At 43.3% G+C, this 24,938-nt stretch overlaps 8 protein-coding genes across 8 annotated transcripts; 5 read left to right on the plus strand and 3 right to left on the minus strand.

Moving 5' to 3' along the window:
- Positions 1-132: 132 nt before the first annotated feature.
- On the plus strand, positions 133-2,312 carry O0I10_012685 (uncharacterized protein; the record flags this gene model as incomplete). The annotated part of the gene is made up of 15 exons (XM_058492573.1): positions 133-236; positions 307-352; positions 412-498; positions 560-612; positions 671-803; positions 864-888; positions 955-989; positions 1,063-1,201; positions 1,264-1,335; positions 1,387-1,466; positions 1,532-1,598; positions 1,664-1,785; positions 1,840-1,903; positions 1,960-2,050; positions 2,117-2,312. 15 exons carry the CDS (start codon positions 133-135, stop codon positions 2,310-2,312), a joined length of 1,314 nt encoding a protein of 437 aa, XP_058336652.1.
- A 563-nt stretch (positions 2,313-2,875) lies between these two features.
- O0I10_012686 (uncharacterized protein) lies at positions 2,876-4,489 on the minus strand (the record flags this gene model as incomplete). The annotated part of the gene is made up of 10 exons (XM_058492574.1): positions 2,876-2,988; positions 3,056-3,264; positions 3,321-3,373; positions 3,447-3,591; positions 3,647-3,813; positions 3,878-3,978; positions 4,042-4,174; positions 4,225-4,254; positions 4,327-4,380; positions 4,439-4,489. 10 exons carry the CDS (start codon positions 4,487-4,489, stop codon positions 2,876-2,878), a joined length of 1,056 nt encoding a protein of 351 aa, XP_058336653.1.
- A 1,200-nt stretch (positions 4,490-5,689) lies between these two features.
- Positions 5,690-7,603, plus strand: O0I10_012687 (uncharacterized protein; the record flags this gene model as incomplete). The annotated part of the gene is made up of 2 exons (XM_058492575.1): positions 5,690-6,184; positions 6,251-7,603. The coding sequence occupies 2 exons, from the start codon at positions 5,690-5,692 to the stop codon at positions 7,601-7,603; spliced, it is 1,848 nt and encodes a 615-aa protein (XP_058336654.1).
- A 312-nt stretch (positions 7,604-7,915) lies between these two features.
- O0I10_012688 (uncharacterized protein) lies at positions 7,916-8,808 on the plus strand (the record flags this gene model as incomplete). The annotated part of the gene is made up of 2 exons (XM_058492576.1): positions 7,916-8,338; positions 8,401-8,808. 2 exons carry the CDS (start codon positions 7,916-7,918, stop codon positions 8,806-8,808), a joined length of 831 nt encoding a protein of 276 aa, XP_058336655.1.
- A 271-nt stretch (positions 8,809-9,079) lies between these two features.
- Positions 9,080-10,033, minus strand: O0I10_012689 (uncharacterized protein; the record flags this gene model as incomplete). Its single annotated transcript, XM_058492577.1, has 6 exons — positions 9,080-9,150; positions 9,202-9,336; positions 9,399-9,506; positions 9,568-9,713; positions 9,776-9,838; positions 9,906-10,033. The coding sequence occupies 6 exons, from the start codon at positions 10,031-10,033 to the stop codon at positions 9,080-9,082; spliced, it is 651 nt and encodes a 216-aa protein (XP_058336656.1).
- A 163-nt stretch (positions 10,034-10,196) lies between these two features.
- Positions 10,197-14,379, plus strand: O0I10_012690 (uncharacterized protein; the record flags this gene model as incomplete). Its single annotated transcript, XM_058492578.1, has 17 exons — positions 10,197-10,289; positions 10,713-10,841; positions 10,899-11,043; positions 11,099-11,196; positions 11,253-11,333; positions 11,387-11,704; positions 11,762-11,916; positions 11,977-12,055; positions 12,112-12,258; positions 12,315-12,424; positions 12,474-12,552; positions 12,612-13,483; positions 13,537-13,771; positions 13,833-13,906; positions 13,965-14,060; positions 14,117-14,234; positions 14,296-14,379. The coding sequence occupies 17 exons, from the start codon at positions 10,197-10,199 to the stop codon at positions 14,377-14,379; spliced, it is 2,913 nt and encodes a 970-aa protein (XP_058336657.1).
- A 232-nt stretch (positions 14,380-14,611) lies between these two features.
- O0I10_012691 (uncharacterized protein) lies at positions 14,612-17,449 on the plus strand (the record flags this gene model as incomplete). Its single annotated transcript, XM_058492579.1, has 6 exons — positions 14,612-14,810; positions 14,878-15,509; positions 15,568-16,366; positions 16,423-16,502; positions 16,563-16,830; positions 16,896-17,449. 6 exons carry the CDS (start codon positions 14,612-14,614, stop codon positions 17,447-17,449), a joined length of 2,532 nt encoding a protein of 843 aa, XP_058336658.1.
- A 132-nt stretch (positions 17,450-17,581) lies between these two features.
- O0I10_012692 (uncharacterized protein) lies at positions 17,582-19,794 on the minus strand (the record flags this gene model as incomplete). Its single annotated transcript, XM_058492580.1, has 13 exons — positions 17,582-17,806; positions 17,865-17,888; positions 17,955-18,035; positions 18,089-18,256; positions 18,312-18,454; positions 18,531-18,676; positions 18,751-18,822; positions 18,891-18,997; positions 19,063-19,195; positions 19,262-19,321; positions 19,380-19,422; positions 19,479-19,621; positions 19,676-19,794. 13 exons carry the CDS (start codon positions 19,792-19,794, stop codon positions 17,582-17,584), a joined length of 1,464 nt encoding a protein of 487 aa, XP_058336659.1.
- Between the last annotated feature and the right edge of the window lie 5,144 nt (positions 19,795-24,938).

The raw sequence follows: 24,938 nt of genomic DNA on the forward strand, positions 1-24,938 counted from the left end.
GTGGGTGGGTGGGGGGCGGTGGAAACGGATGTGTGATGGAGCGGATGCCGATACCAGTGAGCGTGAGTTGGACCTGAGCAATGCTTGTTTCTCTTCCCGACAACTTTACAACTTCCACTCTGCTGCCTTGCCATGCACGGTTATCAATCATTCCCCGTCATCAACCAACACTTTATCGTTGATCGCAAATACCAATTCCTTCGTGAAATGGGTCAAGGCGCTTACGGCGTCGTTTGGTACGTTGCTTCCTCTCATTTCGTCCTCTTTCAACCTGCTCACACACTCTACGTGTCGTTACTTGTACAGTGCAGCAAAAGATACAGAATCAGGTGAACAAGTAGCTATCAAGAAGGTAAGAAGAATGGATCCTACAAAGCCCAAAGTTCAATATTAAAAGCTGTTGTATCAAAGGTCTGCCGAATCTTTGAGAAGAACATCCTTGCCAAACGTGCCTTACGTGAAGTGAAGCTTCTTAAGCACTTTAACGGACATGAGAACGTATGTAAAAGTTGAAGGCATATGGTATTCCTTTGATCTAACGATCCTTTGGTTGTTGTAGATCACCTCCATCATCGACATGGATATCGTCAACCTTCAAGACTTTAACGAGCTGTAAGGGTTGTTTATTATGCAATGGTAATGAAGGGATGCTTAACATGGATACTTTCAGGTACTTGGTGCAAGAGCTTATGGAGGCTGATTTACATCAAATCATTCGTTCTGGACAACCATTGACCGATGCCCACTTTCAGTATTTTGTTTATCAAATCTGCCGAGGATTGAAGTACATCCATAGTGCAAATGTGAGTACATCATATCGTATCATCGCCTATGCCCCCATGGATGCTCACATCTTTTGACAGGTTCTTCATCGGGACTTGAAGCCAGGTATATTAATGATCATCGATTAATTGCTTTGTGTCATGGCAACTCGTCTTACATTCCATTTGCTAGGAAACTTGCTGGTCAATGCTGATTGTGAATTGAAGGTAAAGGATCATCATGGATTGAAAAACGTAAGCGAAGGAAAAGGTTAACTTGGGGGGTTGTTGTTGATCATAGATTTGTGATTTCGGCTTGGCTCGTGGTTATTCGGAGAACCCTGAAAGCAATGCAGCTGGATTTATGACGGAATACGTTGCCACTCGCTGGTATCGAGCACCTGAAATCATGTTGAGCTTCCAGAACTACACAAAAGCGAGTAAGTACTTTTTCCCTACCTTTTATTTGGTGGTGTATATTGACATTGAGACCTGTTGGTAGTTGACATGTGGTCGGTTGGTTGCATTTTTGCTGAGATGCTTGGTGGAAAGCCCCTTTTCAAAGGCCGAGACTGTAAGTCAATGCATATACAATCTTGGGCCATTACTCATTTGATGCATCTAGATGTTGATCAACTCAATCAAATCTTGGGTATTCTTGGTACACCTGATGAAGAAACTTTACGGCGTGTTGGCAGTGAAAGGGTAAAGGGAACGGAAGGATCAATGTAAAGGGAATGATTTGTGTTACTCATACTTTGGTTACACAGGCCCAAGTATATATTCGCAGTTTGCCGCATATGCCAAAGATCTTGTTCCAGAACTTGTATCCCAGAGGTACGCTATTGTTAGCCTCTCGCACTAAAAAATCCAAACTAATATGCTGTGACTTGCTGTAATAGCCAACCCATTGGCCATTGATCTATTGAACAAGTTGCTTGAATTTGATCCTGCAAAGCGAATCACTGTGGAAGAAGCATTGGCACACCCATATCTTAGTGCTTATCATGACGTGGATGACGAGGTAGGTTTCAAGGTATATCATCTTGGAGATGTAATCTTATTCATGGATGGACAGCCTGTACATACCGAGACCTTTGACTTTTCATTTGAAGTGGTGGAATCAATCGAAGACATGCGAAGTAAGTCTTTATCATTATGCGCAAAATGTATTGCATTTTACTCAAACTCTCAAAAGAAATGATTGCCCAGGAAGTCATGTCCTTCAAAGCCAGCAAACAAGGATTGTTGCAGCCTCAACCCAGTGTCAGCTTACGACGAAAGGAGAGGTATACATCGGTTGACAAGCTTCTAGTGACTGTTTTACCGATTATTCACACTTTTTACGTTCGTAGTCTGTCAGCGCAGGATCGCGAAACATTGGAGAGAAGCCAACAAGTTGCAGCACAATCACGGACAACGGATGGCGGTGCGCAAGATCCACATGCCGCTGCTGCTAGCGGATCCGTAGCAGCATCAACAGTCGCCAACCATCCAGTGAACCACATGGAAGTGGACGAGCTTGAACGAGAATTGAGCGGGCATATGTAGATCATGCAAATAGCAGCCATAGTAGATTCAATCACTATAAACAACTTTTTGTACTCGCTTTGTGTTGATATCGAATCATGTTCCCTTGCCATCCATCATCATTGTGTATATGTCATTCAACATCAAGAACAAAAAACCGAACAAGCTGTCAAGTCTCGGGTTTACTAGCGCATCAGATAAAAATTGATGCGGCAAATTCAATTGGCAGGATGTCGTTGTGAGCTAGCAACACTGAATTACCCTATGTAGCAATATGGTGTTGTGATCTAGCAACGCTGAGTTGCCCTAAAAAGCAATACGATGCTGTGACATCCGTCAAGCAGCTAGAAATCATCATTTTCAATCTTCATCTCAATCCATAGACATAAAGATATCCAAGAGTCCTAAAGGATTTCCATCTTGTCCCATTTTCTTTACATTGAATACTACACACATAACGAGACACGGCATTATTCACAGCAAAACATCCTGTCATAATCGCATTTACTTTTTGCCCTTTTCTTTGATACAATGGAAGACACATTTAAATAATGATATGGAAGTATAATATGGAGTCATCGGAATTACACATTCGATCCTTTTGCAGTTGGGTCCTGGCTAGGGTACTTGGCAGTGGATCCTGAGATTGATGGAGGAGCAGGTGGTTGCATTGCACCCAAAGAGATTGATGATGCTGCTTCTAAAAGGGACCATGAGTTGTTGCTTCTCGTATAGGACCCTTTTTACCCATGTATGATCCTTACCGCTTTTTTTCTTGTCAGATTTTGGTCCCTGAGGTCGTGCTTTGCCCCACGTCACTCGTAATGGATGTCCTTGCAATGTCAAACCAGCATCCGCAATTCGATCTGCTGCAAGTTCAGCGGCTGTTCTTGTTGCAAAGTTGACGAATGCACATTTGGATTTGTGAACAACGACTACAGATTTAAGCTGACCATAGGTGGAAAAATGTTCCCTAGCACCATGTATTAAACTCACTTTGCCATTCCATCCATATCGCATTATACATACCTCAAATCAGCCTCTGTGATGGTTTGCTCAACGCCTGTTACAAATAGAGAAGTCTATGATAAAGCGAGCCACGTTATTACCATGCCATAAACTCAAAGCCCAAATCATCCATTTCATGCTACATACCACTGTCTTATCCTCTGGTGGGTTCAACGAAGATGTCGCGCTGCGAACTCGACTCATGATTTTGGCGGCCACAGGGTCATTTGAACCATAATAGCGATCCTTGATATTCTGCTGTGCAAGTTCAGGGTCACCTGGCAATTCGTGTCTAATGGATTGAAATGTCAATTATCCATCATTTTCCATAAAGGTGAGGCACATACCGATAAGGGCAATTGCTTCCACGTGTACATTCGCCTTTGACAAAGAAGGAGCAAATGTGTGGTCGATTACGCTTGTAATAAGGCTCGCTGCGGGCTAATCGCTGCAAAACTTCACGGCTAGATGCTGTCAACTTGTTGGGATCATACATGTTCTTCTCATCTTCACCCTAATACAACATTAAAACGTTAAGGATGGACATGGAATGATTCATTTTCGTCCTTGATTGATACCTTGCCAGCAATGTTTTGTGCATAGTATTGTCGATTCACATCAGAATTGGGAGCCTCGGAATGGATATTTAATGCTTCATCTCTAACTTGGACAGGAAGACCTAGACAAAAGTAGACAACGTATTCATACGATGATAATCCTAAAGCCATTCACACCACCTTACCATATTGTAGATCCAATACACAAGTTTGACACACGTTCTTCAACTTTGCACAAATCTGGCAGATCTCGGTCTTCTTGTATCGCATATTGGTGCCAGGGAGCCAACGAAACACTGTAAACGGCCTCGAGCAAATCTACAAGATCGTGTCAGACACACAATGGCTATGCAGCATCAACACCTTACCTTGCATTCTTTGCCAAACGATTGCTTCGTCTATAGCAAGAGACAACGAGTCAGTACCCAGATTTCCCTTGTAAAACATTTTTCTATCGAGCATTGCAGTACCATGCGGACGTAAGGGTTGTCGCCAAGGCAAGTCTCGCAAACAATCGGGAATTCCTATAGTCACGATCGGTTGTTTAGCCAAGGTCAATCGACAGATGAAGCTGACACGTACGGATTCTTCCCATTGTTGCTTGTTGGGGTCTGCTTTTTGCAATTGACTCATTGTGGATCGGTGAAGAGGCAAAGGCAGCAAGAGCGGCGTTCCTCCAGTGTTGATTTTAGGCTGCGACCAAGGTGGTAGTGACAGAGACTTCAACTATGCACCCAACCTCCCTATGTGCTAATGAGACTTTGACACAGCACAGCAAAAGCCGTTCATTGTGATATTCACGCTACTATTCTATTCTGTAACTTTCGCCCTGTGATTATGACTCTTCTTTACACACTTGCTTGTTATCTTATCATTGCTCTTGTTTCCATAAACGTCAACCATCGGATATACAATGTTGTCCTTTCGTATTTAGTAGTTGCGCGTTTCAATGACAAATGGATACCATGACAACGTCTTCAAAATAGCGATGTTGATGCAGCCATCATAGCCTTGTTTATATAAAAAGACAATGAATTATCCCTCTTTATTGACAATAAAGAACAATTTCATGGAGTACAATGACACCCAAAGCATGGTATAAAACTCATTTTCTGTAGACATTTTCCACGTGTTTGGGTCTCGTGTATTATTGACAAAGAGTGAAGAAAGCGTAGCATGTGACCAGAAATGCAAATAGCGGAATATCCGAATAGTCGTAACACTAACCTTAGTTTGGGGAGATAAGGAGCTTTACTGATAAAACAGCGCAGGTCATCTAATCGTGGAGATAACAGTAAAACAAAGCAAGTTCACAATCGGTTACCAGAAAGAGCACTAGCAAAGACAATAAGAACGATAGCATCACCATATATAAATTCATTCATTCACACACCATGGTTGAATGCTTTGATCAGCATCATCATTACGGTGTGCACGGGTTGCTTGGCTCGTTATCTTTATCGGAAACGATCGGGCTGATCTGCACACGCACACGCACACACCACTCACCAACCACGGACCGCCTCTTATGTGTAATGTAACCATTTCTCAACCCTCAAACAACCATAGACAGCTTCTTATCATCGAATGCTACCCATTGTGCAACCCCACAGCTGTCGTCCGGCGTTTGAACCTACAGCGATCCCAGTCAGCTATGTGCCAGTGTTCCTTTGTAAGCTGATAGTCGGCCCTTTATTGTAAACTCGGGTGTTGGCACATATAAAAAAAGGAAGCAGCACCTTCCCTTCCGATCACACATGCTCACTATTTTTCAACACGTACCTTCTTTTTCTTTCTTTTCCTCTCTTTTCCCCTTTTTCTCACTTTCCACATATGCCACAAAAGGACAAGACCAAAGTCGCAGTCATTGCTGACCAGATCTTATCCGATCCTTTATTTCCATCCAACACCTCTTCAGATAAAAGTGCAACTAGTAAAGAAGTCCAAACACAAAAGGATCCATTAGCGAGTCAAGTATGGCGCATGTACACAAAGGCAAAAGATACCCTACCCAACGGCTCACGTCTCGAGAATCTCACTTGGCGAATGATGGCCATGTCGCTAAAGAGTAAAAAGAAGGATGATAATATCGATGAAGGCGACGCTATGGTTGTCGACGACACTCCTGAACCAGCACCTGCCACCTCGCAAACAAGTATCGACATTAGCACATCATCCACTGGGAATCCACCCTCCCCTGATGACACAGTTGGCTTGTTGTCATCTTCAGCACCACCTTACATGATGGATTTTCTACGAGAAGAGCATGAGCGCAAAAATGTCATGGTGACAGGAAGCTCTCGTGCTGATATTATGCATCAATACATGGTACGTGGATTAGTTAAGGTGGCATAAAGGTGTATGGGTGGTGTACTTACCTATGTTTGATTGTAGCAATCGTCGCAGCTTTCTACCGAAAAAAGTATCACCATCCCTTCGTATGATTTTATGACCACTGCTGCAACATCTCAAGAAGTACCAAGACAAACGCCATTGGATCATCGTTCACCTTTACCTATGTCAAGTGGATATACTCTACAAGAATCATTCACTCATTCATTGTACCAACAGCCTACCTTTGCTGCAGGATCAGCGCCAAGTAGCATTCATGAACAACAACCACATATCTTAACGCATCAAACAATGTATTCACCATCTTCACCATACCATGAGTTTTCACCAAGATCATCTTCGCCTTCGACTCCAATATCTCAAGAGTATTCCTCCTCGACGCATGAACAAGTGCACGCGGGTAGCCTTAGTTTTGAAGATTTACTTGCCCTATTCTATAATAATCAGCAGCCACAACAGACAACAGGATCGGTGGGGGAACCTTCATGCATGTCACCAACACCATCACCTCCACCTTTTATGCAGCAACATCCTTCCCCATCATCACCAGCTAAGCAACATCAGGAGTATCACACTAGCAGTAATGATATTACCAGACAAAGTATGACGTCAACATCGACATCCACACCACTACAACAGCGTAAACTATCAAGCAGTAAAGAAAACAACGCGATAAAGTGCTCCAACTGTAGTACGACAACCACCCCACTTTGGCGTCGTGATCCACAAGGACAGCCTTTGTGTAACGCTTGTGGTCTTTTTCTGAAATTGCATGGTGTGGTACGACCTCTAAGTCTCAAGACCGATGTTATCAAGAAACGCAATCGTGCCAGTGCCAGTGCGGCCAATGGCGCAAAACAAAAAGCCAAATCTACCAACACTAAATCATCAGATGCAATACAACAACATCATCATCATCGACGTAGTCTTGGTGCAGCCAACATTGCACCCAACAACAGCAGCCATCATCAGCATAGCAATAGCACCAGCAGCAGTAATGCTACCCAAAGCAAACGACAACGTCGATTACCATCACTCACTCCTTCTTCTTCATCATCCCCTCCACTTGCACCTTTTGTTGATAATTCTTTTACGAGTGGATCAACACCAACACACCAACAATCATTCATATCTTCATCACCCGTTGGCTCCAATTCTTCTCTATCTACCACAGCACCGTTACCACCTGATGTCTATGCCGTATTGCAATCCATCGGCACCCAGCTTAGTAGCTTGCCTGCAGAAATTTTGCCTTTGATTGCTTCTGCTGCCAATTACCATGCCGTCAACAAGCAACGTCAACAACAACAACAACAACAGCAAAGCGATCTCAATACAATGATCCAACATGCGTTGCAGCAACAACAATCATCAAGCTCATCATCTCAACCTTGATCCACATAATAAGGATATGCATATGGAAAATAAAACATGGTTTATATGGTTGTATTAAGTTCAAAGATGGGGTGGGTGTGTGAGAGTTGCCTAGCAACAGGATGGAAAACGTCCATGGAGATAATGTCTCGAATGGTAGGCTCGGTGGTTGAAATACCGTATCAATGGTTGACAAGTTCAGATAACCCTTTTCCCTTTACTAAATAACTTATCGTCACCCGCAGAGTCTGTTATGCTGTGAGCCTTTTCTTTTTCTTCTCTTTCATATTGTGAATGACACAGCCTGCTGGTTCAACAAGTTTCTCGTCTGACATGTCGACCAACAACAACCTTGAAGCAGAAAAAGCAACTCAATGCCATGGCTTGGACGACATGGTTGTGTCAACGACGACTACATGCACACAATCCACGACCCATTCCCCCATTGTCGAATATCCCCCACCCATTCCAGTAGCATTACGGCATCCGCACCTTGTTGCTTCAGTCAAACAATATCGTTCCGATGTCCAACAACAACAGCTTAAACAACATATCGTATCCGAATCCTTTATCCCTGTTGCACCTGATATGGTGAAGCCGCCTCGAAGACGACGGCGACCTCCGTTCTCATACTCATCCCTTATCGCACAAGCCATTCTTGCATCTGATCATGAGAAGTTGACATTACGCGAGATTTATCAGTGGATCATGGAGAAATATCCGGCATTGTATGATGTTAATGACACTGGATGGCAGGTACAATGAAGCATCTCCCATTTACGTATATCAACAAACGGGAAATTAAGCAAATCATGTAGAATACGATACGGCACAACTTGTCCTTGAACAAATGCTTCAAAAAGGTCCCAAAGAGCGAATTGGATGGAGCCACACATTCACGGGGGAAAGGCGGTTATTGGACAGTCGATCCTGCTCATATGGCCAAATACAAGGATGGCTCTTTTCCTCGAGGATCAACAACAGCCATATCACGAAGGAAGGAGCCTCGAGAAATACGCATGAAAATGACTAGCGACAACGCACCACCATCACCATCATCACCGCCACCACCGCCAACATCATCTGTTAATCCCACCAACACAACCACACAACCTTCGTCATCACAACAACAACAGCGTTCATCATTATCATCATCATCAATACCATCATCATCCTCATCATCTTCACCTTCCCGTATTATGCAGATACAAAATCTCCTCAATTAGATGTCCATGCTTACTACTACACATAATAGCCGCCTCTTGTAAATTTACCATGTCTATTATATTATCTTTGTTTTTACACCCGAAGACGACCCTTGTTATTGCCAATGATGCCATTAGTAATGCAGCTGAGGATATATACTACATACCCCTTATTTGTACGAATGGATGTGGACTGCGTTTTAGTCTTAGTGGTTTTGGATAAAACTTCATATGTAGTGGCATGATCGATCAAATAAACGGTATCGATGTTCTTTGTTCATGGGCGACCTTCTCATTTATTATTACATGATTTAGTGCAACCACAAGAAGGATCCTCTGGAGGTACTTCCCAGGCAATTATTTCTAGCCTCGAATTAGAGATTGGGTCTTATGGATAATGAGAAACCTACTTACCTCTAAATGTGAAGGAAACCCGTCTATCTCTATGTACAGTAACTCCTTCGCTCGATGATTCCACCAAATCTTTAGAGATCGAGTGCTTATAAAGATACCTAGCATCCCCTGTCATTACTAGTATGGATCGGCGAGCTATAATCCTATAAGCATCAGCATACAAGTATTCGATATTTGTTGTAGATGATTGCACGTACGTAATAAGATGTCTACTGAATTTCCTGTTTCCACGTGAGTGAACTTCATCACACAGGCTGATAACAATGACAAGGATAGGATGGCAGGACCGAACAGAGCAGGTGCATCTATATACAAAGAAAACGTCAAGATCATGGATGTCCCTTGTTGCCTTGGTTACACACTTACCTGTATGAGGCATAATGCCTTGGCCAGCATTGTATTCATTCACCAGTAGATGATCAGGTTCCTTGGGCATGAGCTTGTTTTCCATTATGCGAGTAACCACGGTATCTGTAAATGCTGGCAGGGGACCATACTTTTCCAACACTTTCCTGTTTACAAATGGGGTCAATCGCCATTGGGTTGATCGGTAGAGAGAAGGAGGGAGGATCACCTGTAACGATAGCTGAATAAATGTCCATATTGTTGTGTCCTTCGTTTGAGCTCTGGATTGGGGCTGATATGAATGTATTTAGTCTTACATGTTGCCTATGCAACAACGTATCCAAGTATCATCTTCTTACCTTACACCCAGACCACACCATGTCCTGCTATCAACTTCAGTAACTAGGGCAACCTCTTCTTCCTCGGTAACAAAATCTTCTATCACTAAAAGCCCGGGTATTTGTGTGCCATAGTCTATGTTGCGCATGGTGGATAAAAAAAAGTGATAAAACGATGGAAACAACGCACGCCAATGTTCAACTTGAAAAGCAGCGGAGAAGAGATCCAACAGCGCTTCTTTTACCTCTCTCTCTTCCTCTCTTTCTCAGCCTTACTCATACACGCGCACACACACGCACACACACATACGAATGACAGCAGCTCAATGGAAGCAATTCAATTTCTTCGACAGACAGCAATCGTTTGACCCAAGCGACAAGAGCAAGTCACCTGCTGTCTTTGAGGTAGTTCATCTCTTCCTTTTCGTCGTAAATGGGCTTTTTGAGCTCTCCATGGCCGATTTATGCGTGCTCACATTTACTCCCATGGACGTGATAGAAACCAGACATCTCGGTTATGACGAGTGGCCGTGGGCAAATTGCGTTGGCAGATATCCTTTTATTTTTGAAAACAAGCATGCAACATGATAACGAACACGTCGCATATCAATCTTTAACCTTTTGCAACACATTCGACAGGTTTAGTTTATGTGTGCGACCGCAACTTCAAGACACATTCCTTCCTGGCATACAAGGATGGCCGAGTGACCCATTTGAAGCAGCTCAAACAAAAGAACATCCTGATCACAGTCGGAGTAGGTGTCTTTGTGAGGGAATTGATTGTCGCAGGAAAATGGGGTTCGTCATTGACCACTTTTTCCATTGTAGGAGGAGGATGGTGGAACACCCGTTGCCAAATTCTGGGATATGGATTCTGTGAAATATGGGGACTCTGAGACGATCACGCCTACATGCATCAGATCAATCAAAATACAACATGGTGCAAAACCTTATCCGGTACGTAAAATGATCATTCCTCGATATCATGCATGAGCCATGTTAACAATGACCCAGGTTACAACCATTGCTGTTCTCGAGAACATGTCTCAAATGGCCATTGGATTAGCAAGTGGAGCAGTCATTCATATCCGAGGTGATCTCTCAAAGGACCGTACGATCAAGCAAAAGGTCATTTATGAAGGCGAGGAACCAATTACAGGTATGTGGACGTGGTGTTTGGATAAGGGATTGCATATTGATTCTTGTAACATTAGGTCTTGGATTTCGTGAGCAGACAAAGTCAACGATTCTTTTCATTGTGACGACAAGCAGCATCATGTCATACAATACCACAGCCAGCAAACCTACAGTGGTATGTAACAACAAATCAAAGATTAAGACAATCAGCTAATGATATCATGGAAATAGACCACTTTGGATGAACAAGGATGTGGGCTTGGATGTGCCGTGATGAGTGATTCTCAGGAAATGGTGGTTGGCAGAGATGAGGTATAGTAACCGGTAGTGATATCGAAGGGATCCAAATTAACATTGGGGACTAGGCAATCTACTTTTATGACTCTACTGGTCGAGGACAATGCTTTGCCTATGATACACCCAAATCATCAATGACTTGGTTCAAATCCAATTATCTTGTTATCGTTTCTCCACCCGTCACTACATCAACACAATTATCGTCTGCCAGCCGATCTTCATTACCATTCAGCCCTAAACGCAACAGTGCATTGAACGAGCTTACAAAAGTCACCATTTTCGACACAACAAACAAATTCATCGCATTCCTTGGAACATTTGTTGGTGGTATTCGGGGTGTCTTCTGCGAATGGAATTCTGTTTGGATCGTTGGAACGGATGGCAAAGTAAGTAATCGAGAAAGTATCAAAAGAGGGGGTCAAGTACTGATAGAAAGTCACTAGATATACCACCTCGATGAGAAGGACACTCCCACCAAGCTCGAGATATTGTTCAAATTGAATCTTTACGTGTTGGCGATCAACTTGGCCCATTCACAAAAGTATGATGACGCTAGCATTGCCGAGATCTTTAAGAAATACGCAGATCATTTGTATTCGTATGTATTTTGATTATCATGCCCTTGGATTGTCGAGTACTCACACCTGTTTTATTATAGCAAGGGGGATTATGATGGAGCCATTGATCAATACATTCGCACCATTGGGGAATTGGAACCATCTTATGTTATCAGAAAGGTAGGGAGATCTACGATTCAACTGGAACTTCGCATCTTTAACCAACTATCTACTAGTTTTTGGACGCACAAAGGATATACAACTTGACCAATTATTTGCAAGAACTTCACTCCCAAGGCCTTGCCAATGCTGACCATACTACACTGCTATTGAACTGTTATACCAAGCTCAAGGATGTATCACGTCTCGATCATTTCCTCAAGGTAAGCCCTTTACATTAACACAAACGACATTGGACCTAACAAGCTTTATGTGATAGACCGATGCTGATTTGAACTTTGACCTTGAAACCGCAATAAGCGTTTGTCGACAAGCTGGCTATTATGAGCATGCTGTATACCTTGCAGAGAAATTCCAAGAGCATGACCTGTACGTATAAACCCTGCTGACTGTGCTCCTTCACTAAGCAACCATACAGCTATTTAGACATTGTGATTGAGGATATGAGAGAATACGACAAGGCGCTTGCCTACATTCGCAAGCTATCACCATACGAGGTAAAACAGAAGGCATTCATGATACCGTATGCTTGGCTAATCTTGATTACTTTTTCTAGGCAGATAAGAGTCTTCAGAAATACAGCAAAACACTGCTCACTCATCTTCCGGATCAAACAACTGAAATCCTTGTCGAGCTATGCACCGGCACACTTTCAGCAAGAAATACCGATGATCATGTACAATCACCCACACCATCAGCCAAGAACAATACTTCAGCTTTGCAAACCCTTTCCATTTTACCCTTTGCCACAGCCAATGAATCAGCCTCTATTCGATCCGACAGCAGTGGCACAAATCGTGATACCAGCATTGACACCAATGAAAAGCAGCAGCAGCAACACAAGGGCAGCTTAAAGTATTCCCCACCTTCAGCACGCATCTTTATGCCAGCATTTGTTGAACGACCCAATTACCTAGTTGTGTTGCTTGAGAGCGTATATGAGAAGCGATGGGCTCATTTGGCATCTGGGAATGACAAAAACAACAACGACACTGCATCCATTCGCAGCTACAGTACCAGGGAGGATAAAACAATACATCAACCCAACGGCACAAGCACCGGGCCCACACTTTCACATCAAGAGAAGGAAGAGCGCAAAGCCATCTGGAACACGTTGTTGGAATTGTACTTGATGGATGAACAGCCATTCCCCCTTTCACAGGAATCATCTACTGGATCACGTGAACAATTAAGTGATGAGGAGAGGCAAAAGCGACGCAAGAACTTCCGTGTTAAGGCTTTGGCATTGCTCAAGGATCAAGCAGTGGATTACGATACGAATCAAGCATTGGTGCTTTGTCAGCTGAAGCAATTTGATGAGGGCATTGTATATCTCTATGAAAAGACTGGCATGTACTCGGACATTGTGCAATTTTGGATTGATAAGGAGGAAACGGATCGTGTCATTGAAGCCGTGCGAAAATATGGGTGAGTCTTCTTCTTTGATAACATTGCATGTTGACTAAAAAGATGGTATATAGACCCAAGGATTCCTCCCTATACCCAATGGTGCTCACCTACTTTTCGTCCAATGCAGAAGTCTTGTCGAAGTCAACACCGGAATTGCTCTCTGTCCTTAATCACATTGATTCACAAGACTTGCTTCCACCGATCCAAGTTGTGCAGGCTCTCGCACGTAGTGACGTAGCAAGCATCAGTCTCATCAAGCGTTACATTGGCAAAAAGATCGAGCATGAACGTGAAGAACTCAGCCAGGCAAGTTTACTTTTGAATGAACCAAATTTATTTTGAATGCTTATACGCTTGTATATAATAGAACGAAGAGCTGATAGCAAGCTACCGTGAAGAAACTGAAAAGCGAAGACAAGAAATTGACGAGCTGCAAACGAGGTAAAAGAAACAACATGGGATGCATCCCTTGATAAAGTGGCTAACATTATCTATTTAGTGCACGAATCTTTCAAGTGCAAAAGTGTACGGGTTGTGATGGCATGCTTGATCTTCCAGCGGTTCATTTCCTTTGCCGACATTCGTATCATCAACGGTAAGTAGCATAGTCATTAGCATTACTTGTGTCAGTCATTAATGTTATTGCTATAGGTGTCTTGGAGACAATGATCGAGAATGCCCACAATGTGCTATTCAGCATCGCATGATTTCTGAAATCCGACGTACGCAAGAAGCCAACGCTGATCGGCACGATATCTTTTTCGATCAGGCAAGTATTCATGCTTCTCTCTATGCGTATCCATAACGAAGCTAATTGTGTGTATCAATAGCTTGATAACGAAGAAGATGGCTTTTCGGTCATTGCGGATTACTTTTCAAAGAATACTATGACATTTGCAAAGCTCATTGATTAGCCAACCAAATCATGATAACCTTATACAATAAAAAGAGACTTTGTCATTATTAAGTTTAGAGGAGATGGCACAATCAATGCATTTTCCATTGTCTGATGGATACACAAAATCTGATTGGATGTCAATGCTGGAGCGGGAGAAGACCGAAAAGTGGTGGCTGAAGTTCAATGTCAAAGCGACCCTTCCTTCACCTTCACCTTTATCTTTCACCCACCAGACCCAAAGGAGCAACATGGACGACAATGATATGGAATTCGACATGTTCCAGTCGATCAAGCCGACTGAATTGCCTGCAGCCCCAACAAAGGCAAAGCAACCGGTTGTCATGAGCGACAGCGAAGATGATTTATCCGAAGAAGAAAAGTTTATTGCCAAGGAGAACATGGCCGCGAATCGCAAGAACAAAAAGTCGGGTGGTTTCCAATCGATGGGTAAATGAAAGCAAGTGTGCCGAGATTTACTCTATACTAAAGGATCGCACACGATCTCTGTTACTAGGTCTAAGCCATCAAGTATTCAAGGCTGTGTTGCATAAAGGCTTCAAGGTCCCGACCCCTATTCAGCGTAAATGTATTCCTCTTGTTCTTCAAGGCCAGGATGTGGTGGGCATGGCTCGTACTGGTTCTGGTAAAACGGCAGCGTTTTTGATCCCATTATTGGAACGTCTCAAGACCCATTCGGCCAAGGTGGGTGCTCGAGCTTTGGTCTTGTCGCCTTCGCGTGAATTGGCCATGCAGACACAAAAGGTGTGCAAGGAACTCGGCAAACACACTGATTTACGAAGCTGTGTCTTGGTGGGTGGTGACAACCTCGATGATCAATTCAGCATGATTGCCAGCAACCCTGATATTCTTATTGCAACTCCTGGTCGATTACTTCACTTGGCTGTCGAGATGGATTTGGACTTACGATCCGTTGAATACGTCGTCTTTGATGAAGCGGATCGTTTATTCGAGATGGGTTTCGCCGTACAATTGCATGAGATCTTATCCCGTTTGCCACAAAATCGCCAAACATTGCTCTTTTCAGCTACGTTGCCAAAGATCCTTGTTGATTTCGCCAAAGCCGGTCTTCAGGAACCTACTCTGATTCGTTTGGATGCTGATACGAAAATCAGTAAGGATTTGGAGGTAATTACTACTATGGTAATCAAAGAAAGGACATGGCTAATCAATGGTGTATGTGTAGATGGCATTTTTCTCTGTCAAGGATTCAGAAAAGGAGGCTGCATTGATTTATCTCTTACGACATGTCATCAAGTTGCCCAAGCAGACGAAGAACTCGAAGGAAGGAAAGGTGGATGATGACAAGAAAAAGAAGAAGCACATGTCAGCGAGTGAAGAGGATCGACAAACCATTCTGTTTGCCGCAACAAAGCACCATGTTGAATATCTAGCCCATCTTTTGAAGCTTCTTGGATATCAAGTCTCTTACGTATATGGTTCGCTCGATCAATCAGCACGTAGTATTCAGATCAATCGCTTCCGTAAAGGCATCACCAATCTGCTTGTGGTCACGGATGTTGCAGCACGTGGTATCGATATTCCAATCTTGGAGAACGTCATCAACTATGATTTCAGCAATTCATCAAAAGTATTCGTACATCGTGTTGGTCGTGCTGCACGTGCTGGTCGACGTGGTTGGGCTTATTCTTTGGTGACCGCTGCAGAGCTTCCATACGTTGTCGACCTTGGTCTCTTTTTGACACGTCCCTTGATCGTTGGCAATCGACAAATGGAAAAGGAACAGCAAGACTACACATCTGCTTTGGTGATCGGCTCGTTTGCCAAAGACGCACTTGGTGATGATATCGATTGGGTACGACAAAGGGTCTCTGGTGATGCTAGTTTGGAAGGCATGCACAAAACGGCATCCAATGCATACAAGCTATACACTCGTACCAAGGCTAGAGCTGCTGCTGAAAGCTATACCCGTGCCAAGGAAATCATGAAATTGGAAGCATGGAAGGATTTACATCCATTGTTGGGTAAGTGGATTTTAAATTAAAAACATGCAAAAAGACTAATTTGATGTTCATTATAGTATCGGAGGCTAATATGGATGAGAGTGAACGACAGCGGTTAGATATGATCAACATGATTTCTGGTTTCCGCCCAGCTGAAGTAAGTACAATCTTCATGCATTGCCATAAAGGATCAAGCATTTACGTTATGCAAACATAGACGATCTTTGAAGTTGGAAAGCGTGGCACCAAAAAAATTGATGCAGCAACAACAATCATGCGAACTCGACGAGCAACAATGACAGGTGTAATCACTGCAGCAAAGGAACAAGCTATCGCGGCCGCCAACGCTGAGCGTGAGCAACTGAATTCGATCCCAAGTGCACAAGAGAAGACCACAGACTTAGGAGAAGATGTAGCCGATGAAGAAGAGCTTGCGACCACCTTTAAGATTCCTGAAAGCGAGAAGAAGCAATCATCAAAGAAAGGTATGATCATTCCCTCCTTTTTAACATTGGCAATTTACTTATCAAACGTCTTTCTATGATTCTAGAGAAAAAGACGAGTCATCGTGATGAGGAATACTATATCCACTATACACAAAAGGACGCCAATACTGAGCAAGGTTATTCTATGCAAACCAATGGCAACTTTATTGAACAAGCGGGTCGCGCCCAATTGGATTTGATTGGTGATGATAACGATGCCATGAATCAGAGCCGGCGTAACGCACTTCGGTGGGATGCCAAGAAGAAGAAATTCGTAAAGGGTTCGGGTATTGGTTCAGACAACAAAAAGTTGATTCGTACCGAGAGTGGTGCTTTGATCTCAGCAAGTTACAAGAGTGGTCGATTCGATGAATGGGCAAGGAAGAAACGGATATCTATTCCACGCACGGGAGAGATCGAGCTTTCTTCAGCAAAACAATTTGCTCAAAATGGCCAACGACGTTTCAGACACAATTCGGATAATTCTCAAAAGCGTACACAGGATGGCAACGTTAAGAGTGAGCTCAAGAATGCTGAACAGATCCGCAAACAACGCAAGATCAAGGAAAAGAGGAGAGAAAAGAACGCACGTCCTTCCAAAAAGCAAAAGCGACATTAAGCATAGAACATTGGCATATACACATACTATACATCAAAATACATGCATTGTTTTTTTCAAAGACGGATGGTCTATATTGTGCACTTTGTGCTTGGGAAATTAGGGATTACAATAATATCACATAATACGTATTTACAAAGCGTAACGGAATTTGGGATGCTTGTCGTAAAGGCGATCACCGGTTTGGACTTCGGATAAATCAGTCGAATCTGGTTTACCATATTCACGGTCGCGACGATCATTCTCTCGCTTGAGCAAGAAACGAAGCAATGCTGCTGCAATAAATGCTAGGCACATGAACACCAAACATACTGCATGACCTTTGATATAGCGTGGGCTATCCTCGGTCTTGTAAATCTATGAATCCAAAGTAAGCATCATACACATACATAGGGGTGATCTACATGTAAATTACCTGGGTTCCCAACATACTGAAGCACTACATGTAATAAATCGACTCATTTTATGAGTAATGCTACATAACATGTCATTTGGATATCGTTACCTGTGCGATCATGCTTGTCATGCCAATAGCCACGCCACGCTTTGTGTGCCCAAGATTATTGTTGGATACCCACGACAAGGTCTATTACGTGTGAATAAACCCGCTACTACGATTGTATACCCGTTTGTACTTACCAGAGGAATGATGGGGTATACACCACATGCCACCAAAACAGCGCCAGCGTAACGCACTCCAACATTAAGAGTTGCCAAAAGGAAAATGTATCCAATGATTGCCAAGCACGATACGGCCATAATATGATACCCACGCTGTAGGGTGCGATCCGAATTCCAAGATACAAGCTTTTCCAGTAATCATTAGCCATGACTCTTGAGCAATTATAAATGATGTACTTACGAATACTAGCACGCACGCAGCGGCATACGGTGGAATGCTGAGCAATTGAGCATTCAGTGCACTGAAACCGAGATCACGAATAATGGTTGGGGCAAAGACAGCATAGCTGGCGAGAGCGACATTCAATCCAACATAGATCATCACTATGCACATGCACAAGAATCATGGTTATATCCACATCTTCACCTTGAATCAATGAGGAGCCTTCGTATACGCTACCTGCTAGCCAATTTTTATAGTCGATTAACGCTGAAATGAATTGGTGCTTGTCAAATGGCTTATCATCGGTGTTGCCGCTAGATTGTGTACGCATCACTGCTACGGCTTTTTCATCCTTAGTCAGCCATCTCCCAGCCGTCTCGGGCCTAAAGAACAAAAAAAAGTATGCATCGTTGAACAACTTGGCAACATTCTTTATCCCAATATCGCATCCACTTACAAGTCAGGTAACATCACAAAGCTCAAGAGACCGAGGAAAATCGTTGGCGCAGCTTCGATAATGAAAAGCCATCTATAAAGAATGTGTACCATCATTCATGAGCAAATCCAATCTCCCAGTCTTTGTCTATGTAGTCTTACCTCCAACCTGCTATGCCATGTACACCTTCAAGATTACCTAGTACTCCATAGGCGATGGCACCTGAAAAGGCACCTGCCAATGTAGATGAGCCAAAGTAAAGGGCTACCTATTAAATAGGCCATCAATAAACCATCCATCTTTACCCTGTACTTCCAAAGCCATGTATCATACTCTTGATGCAAGCTCCTCACGCTGGTACCAAAATGATAGATACAATGGTGTTGATGGTCCTACACCCGTTTCGAATGCTCCCAACCAGAAACGACATGCGATCAATCCTGCAGCATTGTTTGTAGCGGCTTGGCTAAATAGCGAGATGCGTGAATATGCATGATCGAGAAAAAGTTTGAAGACAGCCATTGGTGCTTACCAAATGGAGCAGACACCCCATAGAACCATCGTAGCTGAAATCCAACGGGATGGCTTCAATCTGCAACAAAGAAAAAAGTTCATATTTGCCATTGTTGTGTGTGCTTGGTAAGTTTTACCTCTTCACCATGAGATTCGACGGGATGTGAAAAATAACATATCCTTTGATGTCGCATTAGCCTCACAGCAGTATTTGCACCTTTGCGTCTAAAACTTACCAGCAAAAAAGATCGTCAATGCAGTGTAATAGTCGTTGCCACTAAGATGCAAATCCTCTTCCAATGTTCCAAGCCGTGCATTGCCGATATTGTTTCGATCAAGACTAAGCATCAAGTACAATATGGCGACCCAAGGGATGATACTATTTACGTTCCCACCATCAGTAAGCATATACAATGAAATTCATCCTACATACCGCAAATCGATCTTGCGCACCAGGCGGCGTTCCACCTGCTTGAAAGTATCTGGATCTTCCAAATGGCTTGGAGAGGGAGCCACTGCTTCTTCCTCATGTTGGACTTTTTCTTCGGCCATGACTTAGAGTGGTTGGGAAGGAGGAACAAAAAAGCAAAAGTGAATTATCCGATCTGGGAAAAAGAGAGATGCCTTTCAGGGGCTGTAGATGGGCAATTCAACGCCGAAATCGGTAAATCCCGTTGACTGATGCACACAGTATACGTGTAACATACTAAATAACGACAAATTGTACGTAAGCTTTTGATGCTCTTGATTCTGTATAGGTAGATCAAGCCTTTGATACCCGAATACGTCTGATCATTTTCATGTAGCTCAAGTGCAATTGCGATTTCAGTCATATTTAAGTAAGCTTACCACATACATTTGGGTCATACATAAAAATGTTGTTTTATAACGCGAGGATGGTAGGTGAATTGATCATCTTACTGTTGTTGCTGTGATGCAAATACGTGTGACCTTTGCCAGCATGTTGAAGCTCATTTCCCATTTACTATCATCAAGCCGATCAGATCACTCCTCAATAGCTTTCGCCATGGTAGCAGATTTGAACGTAGCCGATGTTGTAAGCCTGAGATGTTGTTGACCTGGAAAATAAGTATTGGGCGGTGTATCTTTCATGCGCTGCCCACCTGTGGGAACGAATCGGATTTGTCAGTGTCACCTTGAGTCATGCTGTTGCACGACCAAACCAACCTTGACAACCGATCAGAATCTATTGCTGCATACGCTCTATCTCATATTGCTATCAAAGGCTAATATGGTGCTGCAATTGATCCCCATAATGCCAGCCTTGTAAATCATCGCACGTAACGGATGATAGAGTCTTTGACTTGGCGTGGTGCTACTAACCATTCACACTTTGCATTGGAGAGCACAAATGAAATACGAGACCTCACACGTTTTCCATGGCCACTTTTGAATCCATTGTCCTCATGAAGCCATCACAATTGTCTATAGTGATTTCGAGCAACCATTGATTTGATCCAATTCGATCCCGCATGGCCTGTGCTCAAAGCTCTTTATCAAAATCACATTCCGACGCCTATCCACTTTGGTATACAAGGATGTAAAATGATCCAATCTCATATCCGACATTCAAATTTCTATTCCCCCGTTCAATCCAGAAACCAATCAAGCGATCCACATTCTGCACAAATGAGCCGATAGTATGTATAATCCAATTTTCATTCAATGGAAATCGAAGAATAAGACATAAGGTGGGGGCATCTATCAAGTGGATATCATAAAGAAACAACTTTGCCCAAGTGAAGGTATGCGTCACATATAGAGTCAAGATGTCCTTGTGTCGTTGTAATCTTGGTTGCTGCCGCTGCCATCCAGGATCCCAAAACAGCTGCAGCGTGATTGGACTCAAGCATTCCAATACCATCCATAGCGATCAACCATCCTTCGTCGAAGATAAAAGCCCTCTCGTCAATGCCAATCCAATCCATCATCATCCTCAGTCGAGTTCATATGATGTGATCCTTCCTTCCTGCTGACGATGTGCCAAAGTAACCGAAGCAACATTCCAGGAATCTCCATATCTGTATTTGATCGAGTCCATCCATTAAAGCCATCATGTGATCGCTGCTGACATGCTTCCTTTTCCATACGGCTGGCCGTTGGTCAATCCTACTTGATCATCTTCTAACGCAGCCCAACTAGGCGAAGATTGCTTGTATTGCAGCGTGCTTGATAACTGACATGGTGTCATCCATTGGAATCCGTATGTACCAAAGCAAGTTGCTACACGTAAATAAAGCTGCTGCTATACAATGGCTATCTGCTGTTCACGTAACGAAGGCCTGCAAGGCAGGTTGCTGCAAGTAACTTGAGACAATGGAGTAAACACCTTGCTAATAGCAGCTGCTGTTGCATTTGGTCGTTACAGAAAGTGTGCAAGAGCGTGTGTTGTAGTAGAATGACAAGGTCGTGAAGGCTGTTACACTTGATCGTCGTGGACGATTGTACACAAGAAGGTGTAGTGTCAAGGAAGGCGTGTGTTGTAGTAGATCGACAAGAAGGCTGTGTACACGCCATGGGCTTGCCATTCAATCAAGACAATCGGATCAAGAGAGTTGTAGGATTGACATGATGGGTTGAAGCAGCACAATCGTTCGCAGGTGGTAGTTGTACTTGAATGGGGCAACAGATGAGAAGGGGAGGAAAAGAGAAGTAGTAGGAAGTGGAAGAGCTGGAAATTAAGTAGATCTTCCTGATGCTTGGATGATACTTCTTTGTTTGAGTGCTGCTCAGTCAAATCCCCTCGAATCAAGGATGTTGAATGATGGGCATGCTGGGCTGGAGCAAGACAATCGTTCGTATGCATTGAATTGGGCAACAAAGGTGAATGGGAGGAATGGGTTATTAGCTGGCAGTTTACAAATAACTTACCAATTTGGTTCTTCTGATATTGGATGATGTTTCTGTGTTTGAGCGTAACTCAACCAAATCCACTTGGATCAAGAAAGTTGAAGGATGGGGATGATGGGCTGGAGCAGGACAATCATTCGTATGCATTGGGTTGGACAACAATGGAGAATGGTGGACTAGGTTTTATTAGCTGGCATTTGAACTATTCCTAAATAGTGTACAAGAATCATGCATCGCCTGTGCTGAATGACTCAAGTTCCACAAACGCGCCCACTGCATCTTTTGCTCTGTCAGGGTCTAGCTACTTGACAATGAACAAAGACCACTCTTCATATAGCATCACGCTTACGAACATAAAGGTGCCTGTATCTCCAAACTTTACAATGAAACGTAGGGTTTTGAATAGATCAACGTGCTTGTCGGGGTCAAAGGAATCTTGTGTCAAAGTATGAAGTTCATCGTGGGCGATCCCAGATTTCGCAATGTCGCTACCAGCCAAACTGGATCTGGGGGTCGACCTCTTCGACGACGACGACCAAAAAAGTATTTTTTGGGCTAGTTGCGACATTGAACGTGAAACTTTCACACAAGGTGCTGTTGGCCAAGCCGAGCCCATTGCTCTAATAAAAACCCCACGTTTCATTGTAAAGTTTGGAGATATAGGCACCTTTATGTTTGTAAGCGTGATGCTATATGAAGAGTGGTCTTTGTTCATTGTCAAGTAGGTGGACCCTGGCAGAGCAAAAGATGCAGAGGGTCGTGTTGTGTAACACAGCTACGTTTGCATGAATGAAAGGGTCAATGTATAATTACTTTATGGATCATCTAGGAACAGGCATGTATTGCTAGCTAACGGCCACCTTTGTCCAATCATCATTGTTGCGAGATCCACTGCATGGGAACGATGCCCCTGCTCCAGACATTCATTTCCATGATTAAAGTAGGTTGATCCGAGCTGATTTGACTGAGCTGCGGTCAAAGAGAGATTACATCACTCTGGACATAAAGCACGCTCGATGTAGCTCAACCGATGTAATCTTGTGTGAGCGTAACTCAACCAAATCAGCTCGGATCAAGCTACTTGAATCATGGAAATGAATGTCTAGAGAAGGAGAATCGTCCACCTACAATAGAATGCACAAAGGTTGGGAATGCACAAAAGTAGCTATTAACTGCCAATGTATGACCTGAAAATGAGGGTTGCGTACCTGTCATGCATGGTCCCTGAAGTCCAAACTTTTTAACCCAGTTACACAAACACGTACCTCTGCATCTTTTGCTCTGCCAGGGTCCAGCTACTTCACAATGAACAAAGACCACTTCTCATATAGCATCACGCTTACAAACATAAAGGTGCCTGTATCTCCAAAATTTACAATGAAACGTGGGGGTTTTATTAGAGCAATGTGCTCGGCTTGGCCAACTGCACCTTGGGTGAAAGTTTCACGATCAAGCTTGCCAATCCCAGATTTCGCAATGTCGCAACCAGCCAAACTGGATCTGAGGGTCGACCTCTTCGACGACGACGACCAAAAAAATATTTTTTGGGCTGTTTGCGACATTGAACGTAAAACTTTCACACAAGGTGCTGTTGGCCAAGCCGAGCACATTGCTCTATTCAAAACCCCGAGTTTCATTGTGAAATCTTGAGATATGGCTGTCTTTATGTTTTAACTATGCTATAAGCGTGATGCTATGTTAGAAGAGTTCTTTGTTCATTGTCAAGCAGCTTGTCCCTGACAGAGCCAATGCAAAGGTGTGTGTTTGTGTAACACTGCTGATTATGCATGACTAGAAGAGTCAATGCATGATACTTGCAATCCTGTTTAACAGTCCATAACAGCCATTTCATCCCACTTCCGACTTTGGTTCATTCCAATGCATGTGAACGATTGCCCTGCTCCAGACCATCATTTCCATCATTAAACTTTCTTGATCGGAGAGGATTTGATTGAAAAACGCTCAAACACAGAAACATCATCCAACTTCAGAGAAATCATTTTGCAAAGTTATTTGTAAACCGCCAGCTAGCAGCCCATTCCTCCCATTCACCTTTGTTGCCCAATTCAATGCATACGAACGATTGTCTTGCTCCAGCCCAGCATGCCCATCATTCAACATCCTTGATTCGAGGGGATTTGACTGAGCAGCACTCAAACAAAGAAGTATCATCCAAGCATCAGGAAGATCTACTTAATTTCCAGCTCTTCCGCTTCCTACTACTTCTCTTTTCCTCCCCTTCTCATCTGTTGCCCCATTCAAGTACAACTACCACCTGCGAACGATTGTGCTGCTTTAACCCATCATGTCAATCCTACAACTCTCTTGATCCGATTGTCTTTGATTGAATGGCAAGTCCATGGCGTGTACACAGCCTTCTTGTCGATCTACTACAACACACGCCTTCCTTGACACTACACCTTCTTGTGTACAATCGTCCACGATGATCAAGTGTAACAGCCTTCACGACCTTGTCATTCTACTACAACACACGCTCTTACACACTTTCTGTAACGACCAAATGCAACAGCAGCTGCTATTAGCAAGGTGTTTACTCCATTGTCTCAAGTTACTTGCAGCAACCTGCCTTGCAGGCCTTCGTTACGTGAACAGCAGATAGCCATTGTATAGCAGCAGCTTTATTTACGTGTAGCAACTTGCTTTCAATACATGCGACTTGGATATGGATCTGCATACTCTATTGCTTTGGGACATGGGATGGAAGGAATTGGGTATATTGACAAGGTTGGTTCCCATCGCCACGTGATGTCTAGTTTGGATGATACCCCATCAGCCATCAAGTTCTACACCTCAATGCAAGCAAT

Source organism: Lichtheimia ornata (assembly GCF_029851405.1).
Source record: "Lichtheimia ornata isolate CBS 291.66 chromosome Unknown scaffold00147, whole genome shotgun sequence".
Taxonomy (NCBI): Eukaryota; Fungi; Mucoromycota; class Mucoromycetes; order Mucorales; family Lichtheimiaceae; genus Lichtheimia; species Lichtheimia ornata.